This window comes from Haliotis asinina, chromosome 1, assembly GCF_037392515.1.
Source record: "Haliotis asinina isolate JCU_RB_2024 chromosome 1, JCU_Hal_asi_v2, whole genome shotgun sequence".
In the NCBI taxonomy this organism is placed as follows: Eukaryota; Metazoa; Mollusca; class Gastropoda; order Lepetellida; family Haliotidae; genus Haliotis; species Haliotis asinina.
The window spans coordinates 43701756-43719886 of NC_090280.1; the positions used below are offsets into that span (position 1 = coordinate 43701756).

The 18131-nt window shown below is 41.8% G+C and overlaps 1 protein-coding gene across 1 annotated transcript in view; it reads right to left on the reverse strand.

Annotated features, from left to right (window-relative positions):
• Positions 1-2888, reverse strand: part of LOC137291725 (protein c-ets-1-B-like) — a 56148-nt gene extending 53260 nt beyond the window's left edge. Inside the window, exons 1-2 of the mRNA XM_067823199.1 lie at positions 2549-2888; positions 2056-2169 (exon numbers count right to left, since the gene is read on the reverse strand). Of these exons, the coding sequence (XP_067679300.1) occupies positions 2056-2166 (111 nt within the window). The 5' untranslated portion in view covers positions 2167-2169; positions 2549-2888. The remainder of the gene's footprint in view (positions 1-2055; positions 2170-2548) is intronic.
• Between the last annotated feature and the right edge of the window lie 15243 nt (positions 2889-18131).

Genomic DNA, 18131 nt, shown 5'->3' on the forward strand with positions numbered 1-18131 from the left:
GGGCATATTTTTAACTTAAGCACAGGAAAGGCTGCCACATTACCAGGTCACAGGACATAGTCTTAACTTAAGCACATGAAGGAAAACTCATAACCAAGAAGTCATTTGCAAACCACATATAGTCTGTTTGGCTCAAAAGCAGGTAACTAGAAAACGAACTCAATGAAACGCTGATCATAATCAAAACATTGTACCAACTCTGTGAGGTTTTTGCAGAATTTTTGTCTTAATAAATAAAAGGTTGTTTAACAAACTATCATTAAAATACTGACACAGTTCACTGTTTATTACGAGGGAGCAGTGCAGAGAAAGGCACAGGCAGGTGTCCGAGAAGCATGCGCAGAAGTGCCTAGAAAGTTATATATTCATTAACCTGTGCTGTCTCCATGCTTTCTCGTACGTCTGGCTGTCCCTTTCTCTGCACTCCTCCCTCGTAACAATAAGTGATCTGTGTCAATATTTCTAATGATAGTTTGTTAAAGAACTTTTTTATTTTAAGAAGTAATATTCTGCAAAAACCTCACAGAGTTGGTATGATATACTGATTATGATCAGTATTTCATTGAGTATGTTATGTTTATTAGTTTTCGAGCTGGACAGCATTCATTGGTCTGCTTTTGAGCCAAACAGACTGTACTGTAATATGATGTATTTCTTAGATAACACATAAAACAAGATACTGCAAGAAGCATGTCAAACATAATTGTGTTCAAGATTCTAACAGGCTTCCACGCAAGATTAAAGGCGCTGATAGTACTTTATCAGACGATAAAATTTCTGACAGATAAAATGTCTCATAGTTCAACTTATAATTTTACAGCAATACGGTAATGTTCACAGTATTTACATTCCCATAATGCTATTGTGGAATGTCACTTGACTAGGCAGTTTCATCTTGATGTACTGATCTAAACTTATGTTGTTGGTAGAAGCACTACAGCGATATTTTACCCGAATGAAAACCATCACCAAACTGTTTATCATTTGTTTTTCTGGTAACGTTTGTCTTAATGTTGGAGGGGCAGACATGTCAAAAGAATGTGTCAGTTAGTCCTATGTGTGGATTCTTAATTTAGGTCAATGACACCCTCGTTTCTTTTCTGCCTTAGACTAATCAAAATTATCCTTAGAAAGTATTAAATTTGACATCTTAGTTCACATAACTTGCTGCGTTTTTATGAGTTTCGACGTGAACTATTATAACATCAAGGCACTCCGATGCAAGCATCCTTGTGTTTTCACTATACATAATAGTTCCAGGCAAATGGGTGCTTTTTTCACACTATGCAGGGTGGTAGAGCAAACTGCACTTCTTAAATGATGTCATAGCAGAAAAAGCTAGTTGCAAAGGCCGAGCGGGCTAGGTGGCTGACTTTGTCTGCTGGCGATTAGGTGCCTGACTCTGAGGGTGTGGGTTCGAAGCCTGGATGGGCCTCAACCAAAACAGTACTAGAATGTGTACTCTACTAGGAAAGTGCAAGCCCAAAAAGACTCAGTGATCTTCTGACGAAACTTGAGTAACAGAGATTATTACCTAACCTCTGGTCGCTGCATGTGTACTCCTTATAAACAACAGAAAGTGTAAATCACTGTTTAATTAAACTTGTAAATTAGGGATGAAAACAAAAAGAAACATTTTCCATTTCTACTATATTCTCTTTCAAAACCTTCACAGATACAGACACACATGTCGATATTAAACGATTTGGTTCACTTGGTGCCCTAATTTCAGCATAAACTGGTTTCACCCCAAAATGACTGATACGGTTTCAAACAGAGAAAGGTTTTCTGAAATCAACCATAGGTTGAGAACTGTTCCCATGTTCTCTGACCCATTGATACATTGTCCCCTCTCGACTTGCTGTCAAGAGATGTCTAGCGACTTATAGAAGCGTTCTCATTAATTCAGGACCGCGGTTATTATGTGCAGGCCATTCAATATAGCAACAATGTGAACCTATTCAAGCGCGCACAGGTTCATTCATCGGGACCCCAGCTTGAGTTTATGAATGAAACAAGTTTCTCAGAACGAGGCTAGAAGTTCATGATACCTACCTTCGCAGATCGGGCGATGGGTTGCCCTGTGAATTTACGTTTCTTGGACTCACTGGGGAAAAACTCCACATTTTCCATTGCGTAGTCAGGCTGATAAAGTTCCAATTCCATGATCTAAAACCAACGATAACTCCATGTCACACTGAATTTCTTACATGTAAGCGATCGGGTATATTTCCATTCATCTTCTACTACGCCATGTTGAAATATGATACGGCGATTTCTAATTCATAACGACCTGTTCTGGTGGATTTTATGAGATACGAAAATTATCACACATAACACATATGTATAAAAGCAAGAGGGCAAATATCGGATCTGTAAAACGTGATAATGGCTAGCGAATATAGATGACACGAGTGAATTAGAGGGCTTTCATGCGAAGAATAAGCAGCATGTGCATGTGCACGCGCCTGCGCCTGCGTATTTGAATGCAGGTGATTTAATCCTGTGGGTGTCTACATGGCTAAAGAATGGCAGTCACGGTACTTACTGAAGGTATGGCAATTCCTTGGCTGACTTGAAGCTTCACAACAAGCAGCCTCTGCCGCTTTCTTGTGACTCGGTCGAAATAGGTCAAGCTATCCAAGACCTTCTGGATCGCGTGAGAACACTGAAATTATCATCCACATGGACAAAATATTACTCCAGGAAGATTTCTGATCTGCCACGGTCAATAACCATTGGTAATATCCCCAGATGAGCGCCAGATAGATGCACAGCAATCACAACACGCAATCTAATAGCTCCTTCCGCGATCTTTTCTTCCGTAATATCGGAAAGGGTTAGAGATTTGCATCACATGAAACCTGTTGTTTGTGGATTAACAACATGGCGCCCATTGGTTAACAGTGTTTACTGGGGAAGCGGTGACCCCGGGGTCAATCTATTTTCATTGGCTGTTGGTGTTTACCCTGAGGTCAGTAGGCGGTACTGACCTGAGAAAACAAGTGCCCGACGCTAAACACAAAGATATTGGGGAACCCCGTGAGGTGTCACAGACAAGGGCTGATATGCAAGTTTTAGACGGAATTGTTTATTTTGCAACTGTACGCATGTAGCGGTGCATGTTTTGAGACGGGTGATATTTAGAGATGATCAATTTGCTCAAAACAGTGTAGACAATCGCCTGAAAAAGTCTCAAGATAAGTTGAATGTCACATAACTAGGATATTGTCCGCCCGTGAAATCTCGTCGACCTTAATGATATTTTTATACAGCTTTCTGATCAGTAAGTTATCAATGATGAAGTTTTGACAACTTTTGGAGAATTTCTGCTGATTAACATGTACAGCGAACATAAATAACGACACGCTGATTGATCTGTGGATGGATAGATACTTTGGAGAATAATCAGGGAGTCTTTTAGTACAGTTACAACATACATTTTTACAGGAAAATATTTTCTACAATATGCCAGTGACCAACCACAGATACTATCATGCTATATGATGGTGCTGGTTTCTTGAAATAGTTCATAATTCAGATGTCTAAGCACGTGGTACTGTAGAGAAACGCGCATCTCGTTTTGAACGAATTTAAGGAGTCCGTGGCCTCCAAGTCGGACCATCTATTTGACTTTCTCCTGAGACCAACATGAACTGCATGCGACCTATTTTATCCCGGAAGCCCCACGGCGACACAAATAGAGTGACTATGGCGGTTCACGACGCATGACTTTTCAGGCCTACATATTGTAGAATACTGACTACAAAATGACCCCCTTCTGGTTAAGGAAACGCCCTAAAACTGTGAAACCCTTCATTGTACGTGTTTCTGGGGGTGATATTAAGTAAATTCCCGTCTAACGCATAGAATGTATACGGCACAGATAAAATAGTTCACTAAGGTAGTAGATTAGACTTTTTAGCTGTTATCATGTTTAGGTTTATCTCTAAACCAGAACGCAATGTCACCTAATATCAAGGGGGTGGGGGGTAGTGGTGTTGAGGGCCATGTCTTCTCAGTCATCCAGCAATATCACAGAAAAGGACAGACATACATGTTATTCACGAAAGGATTTGATCGAACTCTTGTCTTAAATTCAGCGTGTTATGAGCCTCACGCATAATTGTCTTACATTAGAATTTTAGAGTCGGGGAGGGTCTGAGGGTGTGTGTTGCATATCGATCCTGTTGACAATTCAGTTAGGAAACGACGAGAGTTCCAATGCTCTACACTAACCAGTAGTCTGAGTTTAATCCTACATGTCAGCTAGTAACAGACCTACATCTACATTGGGGGTCTGAGTTTAATCCTGCATGTCAGCTCATGACTGACCTACATCGGTAGTGTGATCCGAGTTTAATACTGCATGCAAGCCCTGAACAAACCTACTTCTGTCGTGTGGTCTGAGATTAATCCTGCAAGCCAGTCTCAAACACACTAAACGTCCAGCATGCATTATTACAAAGTCAGACCCCACTACACATTCTGACTATACGCATGCATCTTTAGATGCATGTGTCAAAGAAAATGGGGTATACTTCTCACAATGAAGAAGTCCGGCAAATGGGAACCTGGGGTACTTGGGGACGCGGTGGGCGAGCTGGCTGAGACGCAAGGCTGGTCATTCGGCGACGTGAAGTACCGAGATCGGTGTGTCGCAACAACTCGGTGCTCCTTGTTGTATGGTCCCCAGGAAGTTGAGATTGATATTAAGATGTACCGTTGAGGTTTACTACTAATAATCGAGGGAAAAAGTAGCAGCGCCTTGAGTGTGCATTAGTGGATATGTGCGCTGTATAGATGTCCAGTAATAATAATAAAAGAAATGGCAGCAATTTTGTTGTTGTTCTGTTATGCTCAGGTAGGACGGGATCTGCAGCAGATGTGGTAGGAGATTGCCATCGTCACCCAAAATAGTCATGACGGTTCACTCACACTGTCCGCAGAGCCCATGGGTAACAGCCGAAGCACCCAGAGCTGGCTTCATATCTAAAGTGATATGATATGACATCTTATGATGGATGCCTTGCTCTATCATAGCCTCACAGCTTTGACCTATATTAAACAACAGAACCATTCTAAAAACTTCATCGTTTGTACAGATTCAGTGTCTTATTTTCAAACTAAAACTCGTTTGTACTTTGTACTTAAAATGTGTATGAATTCGTCAATATGGTTGGAGATATGACGTTGATGTGACGTAAAGTCCAGCTCAACTCACCTCACAGCTATCATTGTCTCAGTTTACATTATGAGGTCTGGGCCAGTTTTTATGATAGCACCGGTAGACAAACCTCCACGTACATGCAGGATTTGTCAGGGCTGTCTGCATCCTCGCTGCCTAGTTAATCTTTCAAATGCCTCTGGATATTCTCCTACATTCTGCCAACATGTTCGTCGATGGTATAACCCACACCGACGTTCAGTGGACAGGCCAAGACTGCCCAACCCAGTTTGTCTGCATAGGAGCTATCCATTCCCCTATCTCCACCCCTCGACTATTTATTCCCTTTCTCTTATCTCCATAACCAGATCATACATCGCTTATCCATCACTAGAATATCCACCCCCATCTGCACCATTAGACTATCCATCCCCTATCTCCACCGCCAGACTGTCCATCTCTTATCTCCACCACTAGACTGTCCATCCCATATCTCCACCACTAGACTATCCATCCCGTATCTCCACCATTAGACTATCCATCCCCTATCTCCACCACTAGACTGTCCATCCCCTATCTCCACCACTAGACTATTCATCCTCTATCTCCACCACTAGACTATCCATCCCATATCTCCACCACTAGACTGTCCATCCCATATCTCCACTACTAGACTATCAAGGGGCGATGGGGTAGCCTAGTGGGTAAAGCGTACGCTCATCTCGCCGAATACGTGGGTTCTATGGATACAATGTGTGAAGCCCACCATTATCACTATGTCCACCATTAGACCATCCGTTCCCTCTATCACTATCTCCACCACGAGACTATTAATTCCGTGTCTTCCATCTCTACCACTCGACTATCCGTTCCATACTTCACTATCTCCACCACTAGATTATCCATTCCCTATCTCCACCATTCGACTGTTCCTGTCTGACTGCCTCACTTGACTACACCTGGTGATAACCTGACATCAAGTTTCGAACGTACACCAATACTCGTGGAACCGAAGGCATTCCTTCCATTGTTGATAAGGCGTAATATGAAATTCAATACATTCACGTACTGATCATCTGTTCGTGTGATACCTACACCCTTTCAACTCACTTCCCTCTCTTCCCAGCGCACTCATACTTGCTGCCAGCTAATTCTTCTGTCCCCGACCCTCCCCAATACCCGTGCTACTCATCCCCTTTCAACTGACCTCCCTCTCCCCTCTAAGTGCACACATATTTGCTGTGTGTTCATTCTTGTGTCCCCCACCCTCTTCTAAACCTGTGCTACCCACCCCTGTCAACTCACTTCCCTCTCCCCTCTAAGCGCTCACATATTTGCTGTGTGTTCATTCTTGTGTCCCCCACCCTCGTCTAAACCTGTGCAACCCACCCCCTGTCAACTCGCTTCCCTCTCCCTTCTAAGAGCACACACATATTTGCTGCCTGTTCATTCTTACGTTCCCTACCCTCCCCTATGCCTGTGCTACCCACCCCCTCTCAACTGACCTCCCTCTCCCCTCTAAGCGCACACATATTTGCTGCTTCTTCATTGTGTCCCCCACCCTCTTCTAAACCTGTTCTACCCACCCCTGTCAACTACTTCCTTCTCCCCTCTAAGCACACACATATTTGCTGTCTGTTCATTCCTGTGTCCCCTACCCTCCTCTAAACCTGAGCTACCAATCCCCTTTCAGCTGACTCCCCCCCCCCCACACACACACACATAGGTACTGCCTGTTCATTCCTCTGTCGCCCACCCTCCCCCTCCCCTGTACACCTGTGCCACTCACCCTATTTCAACTGACTTCCCTGTCCTGCCTCCTCATTGTGACTGACTAATGTACGGTCGCAGTTGCCTAGCAGATGGAATGGAGCATACTGAAAAGTAACCAAGAGCTCTGGAAGCAGCCCTAAGTTATTCCATTGTGTTGTCCTGAGTTAAACATTTGAGTAGATTAACTTAGGATGTACTAACAATATATTTTCTCGCTACTGTAAACACATGTTACCCTGGCCAACAAATTCGTTTCAAGTGTACACGATGTACAGTCCCACGCCCATTATCTCACGTTGATGACTATATCAGTTCCTTCGTAGATAGCCATCTAGGCGTGAATTTACTGAAATCCAGTACCTATGCTATTCATATCATCCATGAGCTCACCCCTCCATTGTACTGAAGATACCATCTCAGTGTCAGTTTAAGGGTATGACTAAGAGGTGGTCATGCTGATGCTGTTGTGCCCTATCAATCGCGAAGATTGAGTGAGTGAGTTTAGTCGCACTCAGCAATATTCCAGCTATATGGCGGCGATCTGTAAATAATCGAGTCTGGACCAGACAATCCAGTGATCAACAACACGAGTATCAATCTGCGCAATTGGGAACCGATGACATGTGTCAACCAAGTCAGCGAGCCTGACCACTCGATCCCGTTAGTCGCCTCTTACGACAAGCATAGTCAAACTAATGGCAAACTTTATGGCAAGCATGGGTTGCTGAAGGCCTATTCTGCCCCGGGACCTTCACGGGTCGCGAAGATTGATAACTCAATACTTACAATGCCATTTTACCCAAAATTACCTAAGATTAAACTATTTTCTAATTTTGAATACTGAGTTGAAATGTCAGAAGGTGTCGATTCTGTTGAAATGCACACACTTTAGCCTGTGTTAATCAGACAAGGGTTAGGTTCAAATTGGACCCATACTTCAACAAAAGGCAACTATGCTTGTCGTAAGAGGCGACAAATAACGGGATCGACTGACTTGGTTGACACATGCTATCGGTTCCCAGTTACGCATATCGGTGATCATGCTTTTGATCACTGGATTGTCTGTTCCAGACTTGATTCTTTACAGACCGCCACCAGATAGCTGAAATATTGCTGAGTGTGGAGTAAAACTACACTCACTCACTCACTCACCCAGGTTCAAATGGAATAGCAAATGTTACACGCAGGTGATGACGTCATAACATTTTCCTTTTCATTATCAATACAGCGAAACATAAGCGAGTACATACAAATCATATGTCGCACACGTGTAATAAACCCTAAAACGAATTTCATTGGTCAGTTATCCGACCATGACTTCCATGACCCCACAGGAATGTCGAACTGCTTTTTTCATTCATAACCGTTTACTACAGATTTACCAGGAATGTTCGGTCTCGCTACTTCGAGAACAAACCAATGAAATGCTATCACATGGAAAACGTTACAAACATACAATTTATCACACACCGTGTTTATTGATATGGGATTTGAAGAAGAGGTAAAAATAGAGTCGGCTCCATAATGACAAGTGGAGCACACGTCACTGGCGACAAACGGCTAATGACAGTGCCCGCAAACATTTGATTCAGAAGTTGCAGGACAATAACGCAGCACCAACGGAAAATCATGGAAGTGTCAGGACATAAAAATGTACAGAGCGTGAACAATTATTCCCGCCTTTCTGATGCACAACACAGGGAAGTGGGAAATCTGTTGTCTTCGACCAGAAATCAGCCTCATGCTCGCGTCGCGCGTCTTCAATCGTTCCATCGTCTGTTGTCCAAACTAAAATCTACACACCCACTGCATGTCGTACATAAACACAAGCAAAGCCTTGTCTAGAGATGTTGTTCACACTATCTTCGCGGGTCCAATATACGTAGGGACAGTCCACATCAAAACTGACAAGTCCTTTATGGCAGTGAGTAAGACCGAGCCCGTTACAAAACGTCGCCGTGATGCTCGCTCTCGTCTCATTAACGTTTCTGATTACGAATAACTCTTCCATTAACAATGTTTCCAATTATACAATTCTAACAGTTACTTAAGATGATAAAGATTAAATTTCAGTTCAAAATGTGTTTGTATTTTTGTCTAGTAGCTAGTGAATATATCCCGCTCTTTACTTAGTAGCATTACACAGGGAGTTTACGTCCATAGTGCCGTATCACTGTATTCTTACGCGACCTTGACCTTTAAGTAAAGCGACAACAGCTGATTTCGTTTCACGTGGACTTTGTTGTTTAGAAATAAAAAGTTAGATACAAATGGATAATAAAGAAATTAACACACTTGCGAGTGTGTCATATTGTTTTTACGAAACAAGTGTCAGAATAATCCATATTTCCCGAGCAAGATCGAGAGCGAGTGAAATATGGATTTTTGTGACACGGAGTGTATTAATCTCTATGTATTACTGTTTGCATGGGGGCCCACCTAGTGTTGGTGGACAGAGCTACGACACACAGTTTCATGTTTCTTTTTTCGAAACCGGATTTGAACATGAAATGGTACACTTATAACCTAGGGCCTTATGTGCCTTTCTCAAAAACGGTAGTTGGTCCTAAATATACACTGTGGAAAATCGCTGACAGTCAACATGATTAAATATTGGTTAGGTCATTTATGAAACATATAAACGGACTTTAGCTTGTCAAAAGTAGAGGTTCCCTTCATGTGTAGTTCGGAATACTTTTTCCATTTGAAATCGACCAAGTCTGCAAACTTCTTAAAAGCAAGGAAAGTAACATATTTATCTATTGTTCTATGTAGGTGGAAATTTAACATTTGAAACATAATGTAGATTTTAGGATTTTGACACCAACATATTGCCAGTATAAAATGCTAGCTCAATCCATAGCAATATTCATTTGACAAGACATAATATTACTATAATCACATACCCCAGGTTGAGCTGAAAGAAACAAGTTTTCAATGTGCAGCTTTTCTTTAAAAAAATCGCTTGACTTGAAACTTGAAATTGGGCCTCGAAATCAATGTGTTTGTTAGTGTGAAACTTTTCTCTCAAACTGCACAACAAAAAAATAAGACATGCAGGCTTTATAGTAAATGGTGCTATTGTCAGTGATGTTAAATTATAAAGTCATGCTAACGCGTTACGACCATTCAGGGAGGAAGAGCTAACAGTTGTCCATGTGGGCTAACGGTATTACCGTTAGCCTAGAGGTGAAAGCGTTTGCTTGTCACGCCGATGACTCCCAACATGCCCATTTCTGGTGTTCCCCGCCCTGATATTGCTAGGATATTGTTCAAAGCGGCGTAAAACCACACTCACTCACAGATAACATACGTCAATCATTTCGCCTCATGCATGGTTTGTACCAATAACAGTCTAAATGGACCTGACATTCTAAATGGTGAAAATGGTGAGTCAATAATGATTGTTTTACGCCACACTCCTCATTATTCCAATTATATGGCATCGGTCTGCACTCAATCATGTCTGGAACAGACGATCCAGTGATCAACATCATGAACATCGGTCTGCGCAAATGGGAACCGATGGCATATGTCAAATAATATTAAAAGTGAACTGAAGACAAATAAACCAGGAGCTACGTAGGTAGCAACTTTATTTTATTCTGTACTTCACAGCAAACGTTAATACAGTTTTCATTACAACATTGAATATGTACAAACATATAAAATGCAGATGAATATGTGAGGAACATAATCTACATGTCATATTAGATAGATCCAAAATTGTGGTGGTATGATATGGTAGCATTTTTTGTAAGCACGAAAAAGGGTATGAAGGAGGTACATTAATTGATTGTGTTTACTCATGTAGATATTACTGTAGATATTACTGTGGTTTCACAAACATTGTCATGACATAAACGTTTTGACAGCTCTACTTTTCAATCCAGGAAGGCATCGTTTGGTGTTTTGGAAAGTTTAACAAAAGATTGAACACATAAAATTCAATGTCATCTTTAGAATTTTTGAAAATACAGTTATACTTATTTTGGCTTTGTGGTACCGACCGAACTATGAGGTTTAGATTGTGATTCCGTGGCGGTTTTAATTGTTAGTGACAATAAGTGATGTTGAAATTCTGATCCACTTTTGTAGATTAAGTTATTAAGTGAAATTTCATGAAATGACTGAAGTATATATTGATTGTTGTTACTCAAAATGACGCGAAATGGCTGACCTCCTTTGTCATTTCACGAAATGACAGATTTCACAGTACAAAGTATATGAAATATACACAGCACCTTGTCACGACCATTCAATGACAATCAATAGTTATCACAAACGTCATTCAATTAAGCAGTGACCCCATTACCCAGAATTCGGGCCCTTCGCTGGCTCTTCCCTCACGACACACTCATAATTATAGTCGACCCACTTGGCTTTGGTCTCGTAGTTATTTTCAGGGAGGTTAATCTGTTATTATATTGTATCATGTTCACAGTCATGAATGATTCTCGTGTATGAAATACAGATTGAAGCAGACGTTTTAAAAAGTAGTTGTGTCATTAACTCAAAGCTACTAAACGCGCATTATTCACCAATTCTGCCCTTTTTGTTATCGTGACACATTTCTTTCACATCATCTATCCCATTACGCCTAGTATTTCTTCAATCCTTGCTCAAACTTGCTACGGACTTTTTCTCCCAAACAGTAACCTTGATTCCAACTATATTTGCTCCCAACTCGACGCCGCCCATCCACTTGTTGTATTTACCACTACGTGCACAAAAGCCTCCAGTATCTAGCTTGGGCTATTAAACTACCATTAAACAATGAGGACAGATTTTCCAGTGTTCAAACAGACTTGTGTCAAACGCTCAAACTGATCGATAAACCAAATCCGCTCCGCCCTTGTGCAGCTTGCTCTGAGGCTGTGCGACATAGCTCCTGGATGTGTGTGACTCTTGAATCATACCCGAAGCCACTACATCACATAGCTATCGTATCTAATGAAGATCAATTGAGCCCTAGTCTAATGTGTGAATAACGTGTTTATACTGATAGCATACAGGATCAGAAAAAGGTGTTCGTTCTTCACGGGTTTGATTCTGAAAAAGGGTGTTCTGTGTTCACTGTTTAAATGCATTAATATTTGTGAGTTTTGCATTGCAACATATTTTTATCTACTTGTATTGCGGGTTCATGATATTAGCCAACTCTTGTGTACGATATCAGTTCTTTATTTTTTAGGACATTAAATTTCCATTCATATGGTTAGGAAGTGTAATTTTGCTGTAATGATGAGAAGGTCTTGATGGTACCACCACTTGAGCGTCTTAACAATATCACAGCACTTTTTTATGAACAGACCATTTTCTGGAAGGAACTTCAAGTGAGAGAAACATTTGTACAATTCTTTAACCATTCCAACACCATGACTCACGCATCTCCAACACGAAACGGGTGACATGGTGCAATACAATACCCTATTACGCCACCATTATGAAATATGGACTCAGTGTAAACCTTCAAACTCAATCTCGAGTTTTCTTTATTCGAAGAAGATGACCACACTCCCACTGGACAGAGGCTGCTCAGCAGGAGCAGTATATCACTGACTCATACTTGTTAGACAAAGGGTTATATGAACATTTTGGGGCATCTACACTGGTTCGTGAAAAGTGTTATAACGTCAGAAATAGAAAGTATAAAATCAGAATAACGGCAGCAACGAAGTGACCTTGAGCGCTGTGCGTGACCTTGCGGCTCCGTATGGGTTGGGCGTGACGCTAGTCGAGCCTAAACACACAGGGCCGGAACGGGCTCACGTATGCTTAGGTAAGCCAGCAAACAATAGCTCAAGACAAGATCATCTGGGCAAACTATCCCTCTATTTATAACTTTGAAAACATAAAAAAGCCGCCTTTTCTAAATTCAGGTCATTTCAGTTGTGTTCCTGTGTTTGAAGTCCGGCCAACAACCGGTGCTGCCCAAATGTCGGCAGCTTAAGCACATGTCGGCCTCACTCACTCATGATGTTGTGCGCATGACTGTTTATCTGTTAGGCTGTATGGCCGTCGGTGTGGTTACCTGTATTGGATATTCAGATGTTGAAGTTTTTGATTAGCTGCGGGACTATATTCCATATTAGTTATTACCGGACATACAATAACAACACTGAACACAATAATTGTTGAATTGCTGGACCCCACATTATTTATCTAAAAGTATATTTAACATGTTCAAATAAGGAACATTTAGTTTTAATGACGCAAGACACTCGCAAGCAATTATAATTACAAGTAGAAGTACCCATAATAAAGGAGATTAATTCCTGAAGTGACACCTCTCACAGAGTGTGGCGTGTGGCGATGTAGGTAGGGGACTCTATATGTAGACTGTAAGTTGAGACTCACTAGTGTAAATGAAGCCAATTAATCTACACCGTTAAAAGTACTGTTTACACATGAACTGATGCAATGTAAAACAAATTCTTACTGTTGAAAAGGTTGTTGTTACGAGTTCAGTAAATAATGGAACTCAGTGAAAATTGGGGAATTCTGGACCAAACTTTACACCAAACCGCAACTGTGCAGATGCACGATATTTACACACGCTTTATCAGCAATTTGATGCATGACCTTTGTGCAGTGCATAAGCACAGGGCTTGCAGTTGCTTCTCCCTGGTCAGTGAAGAAATTCATCTTGGATATAGGTTAGGCTTGCTTAATGCAGTCACTCACTCTCTGACTCACGCACTCTCAATCTGTCTGTCTGTTCGTCTGCCCGCCTGTCTGCCTGTCTGTCTGTCTGTCTGTCTACTATCCATCCATAGGGTGAAGAGACCAAGGACAAATTAGTTTTGTTTTTAGAAAGCATACGTACATTCGTTACACTATTGTTTAAAGAAAACCCCAAATGTAACAACACTAATCATGCTCCGTTGGCATTTTGTTGTCCCTGCTAACACATACATGACATTATGGAAGATACTGTATACCCAAAACAAACCTATATTATCTTGAAAAGACTGAACCATAATAACCGCAAGTCATGTGTTACTAAAGTGAGGAAATAAATTTATATTATTTCGATATTATCTAAATATCGATAACACTGACCTATTTGTGAAGCAGTGTTCTTAACGAGTTAAAGATTGTAGCATCCTGTGTATATTTTGTGTCTTGTGTTATTTGTGATAAATGAACATTCAAAATTAAACTTCCATTAATGTGTCAAAGGTACGTTTAACATTGAAATCATATTTGTCAACTTTATATACGAAGATTTAGGAAGATTCTATCACTTTTAAGATTAGGTGAATTAAATACAATGAAGAATACGGGTAGAAGAAATAATATATGAGAATTGTAATTAGTGAGAACATTTTTAGAAGATGAGGTTCATTTCATATATATTTGCACAGAATATAACGAATTAAGAACAAGATATATATTAAATATTGATGTAAATATAGAATATAGCAATTATTAATACAATAATGTGTATGTATGCAAAATAAGGAAGCGTTTATGCAACATATCGCATTATTATCGTAAATATATAAAATATGTTCTAGTTTTTATGCTTGCCATTCCTTTTGTCTATTATCATACATTGTACAAGGGCTTGTAGCCTTTCTTCTGCTTACAGTTATAAAACACATGCATGACATGTACTCCCAACTCATCATCGTGAGAAAAACCATGTCTTGTTCCTTTCATGTAGCCACCATGAACATGGTGCATAACATGGTCTTCCTTGTGCCCGACACGTGTGCAATTAACTGTCATTTCATATACACTGCGCAGTCTACGATGCAACTAGAAATACGCTATTACGCAAGCCAGTGTATATGTTCAGGTATTTCCCAGTGAGCTCAAATGATACTATCATTACAAGGAGTGAGTGAGTGAGTTGAGTTTTACGCCGCACTCAGCAATATTCCAGCTATATGGCGGCGGTCTGTAAATAATCGAGTCTGGACCAGACAATCCAGTGATCAACAACATGAGCATCGATCTGCGCAATTGGGAACCGATGACATGTGTCAACCAAGTCAGCTAGCCTGACCACCCGACCCCGTTAGTCGCCTCTTACGACAAGCTGAGTCGCCTTCTATGGCAAGCATGGGTTGCTGAAGGCCTGTTCTACCCCGGGACCTTCACAGGTGCATTACAAGGAGGGAATGGCCACTGAAGCAAGCACCCTCGTACAGGTGATAGTGGAATGGCTGATACCTTGTATTCACACATTTCAAGTGGAGAAATGTGAAATCCCAAATTTCATCAGAAAGTGGTGAACACGCTTCTTAAGTTTGTTTAATTAAGTGTAATCTCAAACAAAGTGAACAATCGTCTAGGAAGTGTGTAACTTTATGGCGTTGTCTTAACCCACATTTATATTGTACTACTGTGTCACTCAGTTTCAGTGTCGTAATTTTAAAACAATTTGTAATGACAGTTGTGTGAGTATTTAATGCATGCAGTCATACGGTAGTCGTGTGAGTATTTCATGCATGCACGTATATGGTAGTCGTGTGGGTATTTAATGCATGCAGGTATATTGTGGTAGTGTGAGTGATTAATGCATGCAGGTATATGGTAGTCGTGTGGGTATTTAATGCATGCAGGTATATTGTGGTAGTGTGAGTGATTAATGCATGCAGGTATATGGTAGTCGTGTGGGTATTTAATGCATGCATCTATATGGTGGTAGTGTGAGTGATTAATGCATGCAATTATATGGTAGTCGTGTGAGTGATTAATGTAGATTATTTAGGGATGCAGTTATTGTGCAGGTCGGGTGGGTTGCAAAAAGCGTATGCATACCATTATCTTGTGAAAATCTAATTTTTGTTCACAAATTACATTTCAGGGTCGCAGATAAGTTGTAAACAATTCAAATATTTACGCTTGGCATTTTTGTGAATCTAGCCACACATCTGTAATCAATTATGAACAAGACCCCAACTGTCATTAAAATGCCATATGTAAATGTTTGAAAATACTTGTTGCATTAAACATCTTGACATTCGTACAAACATTCATCTTAGATGGCGACCATTGTTATTATGTCTCATATGACACCTCACATTCCACACTGGAATATATCCACTGTCACAGGTTCTGTCAAGGCCTTTGGTTATTCATGTGCAGCTCGTAAAGTACACTGTATCCGACTGAATCCATACTAAATCACACTGTAACCTGAACCCCGAGGTAGGTGTGCGGGTACAGGGGGAGTGACAGTTGATTCAAAAACCGCTTGAACTGTCTTCACGGGACTGAAATATGTTTCTAAGAAAATAGATAGTGTATATTTGGCATTGTTTTTTTTCATCTGTCGTGTGCTCGTTCTTATTTCTTTATATTCTTGTACTTGCTTGATTATGTCAGGGTAGAGAGGAGGGAGTGATTGTGGGGGGTGGAGACAGGATGAAGAGATCGAGCTGGCGGTGGAGGTGGAGACAGGATGAAGAGGTGGAGCTGACTGTGAAGGTGGGGACAGGGTAGAGAGATGGAGCTGACTGTGGAGGTGGGGACAGGGTGAAGAGGTGGAGCTGACTGTGGAGGTGGGGACAGGGTAGAGAGGTGGAGCTGACCGTGGAGGTGGAGACAGGGTAGAGAAGTGGAGCTGACTGTGGAGGTGGAGACAGGGTAGAGAAGTGGAGCTGACTGTGGAGGTGGACACAGGGTGAAGAGATTGAGTTGATTGTGATGGTGGAGAAAGGGTGAAGAGATGAAGCTGACTGTGGAGGTGGAGACAGGGTGAAGAGGTGGAGCTGACTGTGGAGGTGGAGACAGGGTGAAGAGGTTGGAGCTGACTGTGGAGGTGGAGACACTGTAGAGAAGTGGAGCTGACTGTGGAGGTGGAGACAGGGTGAAGAGGTGAAGCTGATTGTGGAGGTGGAGACAGGGTGAAGAGGTGGAGCTGACTGTGGAGGTGGAGACAGGGTAGAGAGGTTTAGCTGACTGTGGAGGTGGAGACAGGGTGAAGAGGTGGAGCTGACTGTGGAGGTGGAGACAGGGTAGAGAGATGGGGCTGACTTCTGGAGGTGGAGACAGGGTAGAGATATGGCGCTGACTGTAGGAATGGAGACACCGTAGAGAAGTTAGGCTGATTGTGTGAACGATGGCATCCGAGAGAGGAGGTACTGACTAAAGGGGAGGAGACAGGATATTAGTATGTATGTATGTGTGTTTGCATGTATGTGTGTGTGCGTGCGTGCGTGCGTGCGTGCGTGCGTGTGTATGTATGTATGCATGTAGTATGAAGATGCACTCTGTGTGTGCGTGCGTGTATTATGAAGATGTACTGTGCTAGAGATGACGGCGGACCCCTCCGACACCTCCCCCCAGTTCCCGGGTGCGTGGGCGGACAACTCATTATCAGTGAGTGGTAGCAAAGCAATTCAACATGGCGGACTTTTGAATGATGGTGTGCACACCACGTGCCCTCTGATTAGATGTATATATACAAAGAGGGCCTGTAAAGGTTACTATGCTCCCAGTACAGGTAAATGTATGTCTGAAGAGTTATGTTAGGGCTACAGTAGCCTTGGCGTAGTACTGGATCACCCTAACCTCAGCCTCGGACAGGACCACACTAACACTGGCGTAGAAGTGGACCGCTGTTACGTCGACGCACGATTAGACTAGTAGTCTCGTGCATAACCGGCATAGCATTGGGTCACCTTAACTTTGGCGCATTGCCGGACCACAGTAAAATTAGAACAGAAATACACCACAGTCTGTTGTGCTCCCACAGTCTTTTGTTATCCTGTGACGTGGCTAGGTGATTGTTATCCTGTGACATGGCTAGATTATTGTGATCCTGTGACATGGGTAGGTTATTGTTATCCTGTGACATGGCTAGGTGATTGTTATCCTGTGACATGGCTAGATTATTGTGATCCTGTGACATTGGTAGGTGATTGTGATTCTGTGACATGGGTAGGTGATTGTTATCCTGTGACATGGCTAGATTATTGTGATCCTGTGACATGGCTAGGTGATTGTGATTCTGTGACATTGGTAGGTGATTGTTATCCTGTGACATGGCTAGATTATTGTGATCCTGTGACATGGCTATGTTATTGTGATCCTGTGACATGGCTAGGTGATTGTGATTCTGTGACATGGGTAGGTGATTGTTATCCTGTGACATGGCTAGATTATTGTGATCCTGCGGCATGGCTAGATAATTGTGATCCTGTGACATGGGTAGGTAATTGTGATTCTGTGA